This window comes from Merops nubicus, unplaced genomic scaffold (assembly GCF_000691845.1).
Source record: "Merops nubicus isolate BGI_N331 unplaced genomic scaffold, ASM69184v1 scaffold18059, whole genome shotgun sequence".
NCBI classification, from domain to species: domain Eukaryota; kingdom Metazoa; phylum Chordata; class Aves; order Coraciiformes; family Meropidae; genus Merops; species Merops nubicus.
Genome location: NW_008630383.1, coordinates 17,151 through 18,533, shown reverse-complemented (window position 1 = coordinate 18,533; position 1,383 = coordinate 17,151). Strand labels below are relative to the sequence as shown.

The 1,383-nt window shown below is 38.9% G+C and overlaps 1 protein-coding gene across 1 annotated transcript in view; it reads left to right on the top strand.

Annotated features, from left to right (window-relative positions):
- Positions 1–960, top strand: part of LOC103779644 (proteinase-activated receptor 2-like) — a gene marked incomplete at its 5' end in the record, with an annotated part of 1,099 nt that extends 139 nt beyond the window's left edge. Inside the window, 1 exon segment of the mRNA XM_008947286.1 lies at positions 1–960. This exon segment is cut by the window's left edge and continues 14 nt beyond it. Within this exon segment, the coding sequence (XP_008945534.1) occupies positions 1–960 (960 nt within the window).
- Between the last annotated feature and the right edge of the window lie 423 nt (positions 961–1,383).

The window sequence follows — 1,383 nt, the reverse complement described above, 5'->3', positions numbered from 1 at the left end:
ATCGTCTATACCATTGTCTTTATCATTGGTTTGCCAAGCAACGCCATGGCCCTCTGGGTCTTTTTTTTCAGAACAAAGAAGAAGCATCCAGCTGTGATTTATATGGTTAACTTGGCATTGGCAGATCTTCTTTTTGTTGTCTGGTTCCCCCTGAAGATTGCATATCATGTAAATGGCAATAATTGGGTATTTGGTGAGGGTCTCTGCAAAATACTTGTTGGATTTTTCTATGGAAATATGTACTGTTCCATTCTTTTTATGACATGTCTCAGTGTGCAACGGTATTGGGTTGTAGTGAACCCCATAGTGCATTCAAGAAAGAAATCTGAAATTGCCTTGGTCGTCTCCCTTGCTATCTGGATACTGATTTTGCTGGGCACCATTCCATTGTATCTTGTTAATCAGACAGCGTATATTTCAAATCTTAACATCACTACCTGCCACGATGTATTGCCTGAAAATGTTTTGGCTCATGATATGTTCAGTTATTTCCTCTCACTTGCAATTGGACTATTTTTAATCCCAGCTCTCCTCACTGCTGTTGCTTACATACTAATGATCAAGACTCTGAATGCTTCCATCTCAGATGTAAGCTCTGGGAAGAAACGAAAAAGAGCAATCAAACTTATTATCGCCGTCCTGTCCATGTACATCATTTGTTTTACACCTAGCAATGTGGTGCTTGTTGTGCACTATTTGCTCCTCAAAACCTACAACCAGAGCTATCTGTATGTGTCATACATAACTGCACTGTGTCTTTCTACCTTGAACAGCTGTATTGATCCATTCATCTATTATTACATTTCAAAAGACTTCAGAGACAACCTTAAAAACGCTCTTCTTTGTCGAAGTGTGCGAACCACACGGAGGATGCAAGTGTCTCTCTCATCAAGCAGGAATCTCAAGAAGTCAAATTCTTACTCTTCGAAGTCAAGTGGGACCACTAAATCAACCTACTGAGTTTAATCCTAGAAAAGTGAACTTGTATTCCTACAGCTGAAAGGATGTAAGTGACAAGAGAGTTATTTTGTACAAGAAAGTCTGAAGAAACATCTCTGCTTTTTAAATACGTTGAAGCCTGGATTTTGGAACTGACAGCTGCTTACCCTGTGTAGAAACCATAAGCAGATAAATCTTCCTGCTAGACTGGAACAAAAATCATGACATTTCAGATGGCCTGCAAGAATGCTGCTGATCTGGAAGTGAGTTGTGGTTGAAGACATTTTTGTTCAACATCAAAGGTGTTAAAAACCACAATGTGACTGGAATGTTATGTAATCTTGCTAGTGTATTTAATAAGCAGAAAAAAAATCTGGTTTGTTTGGCTTTAACTGCAATTCATTAAACAGCTAAACAGATCGTGTATGTAGGACCTTGCTCTGT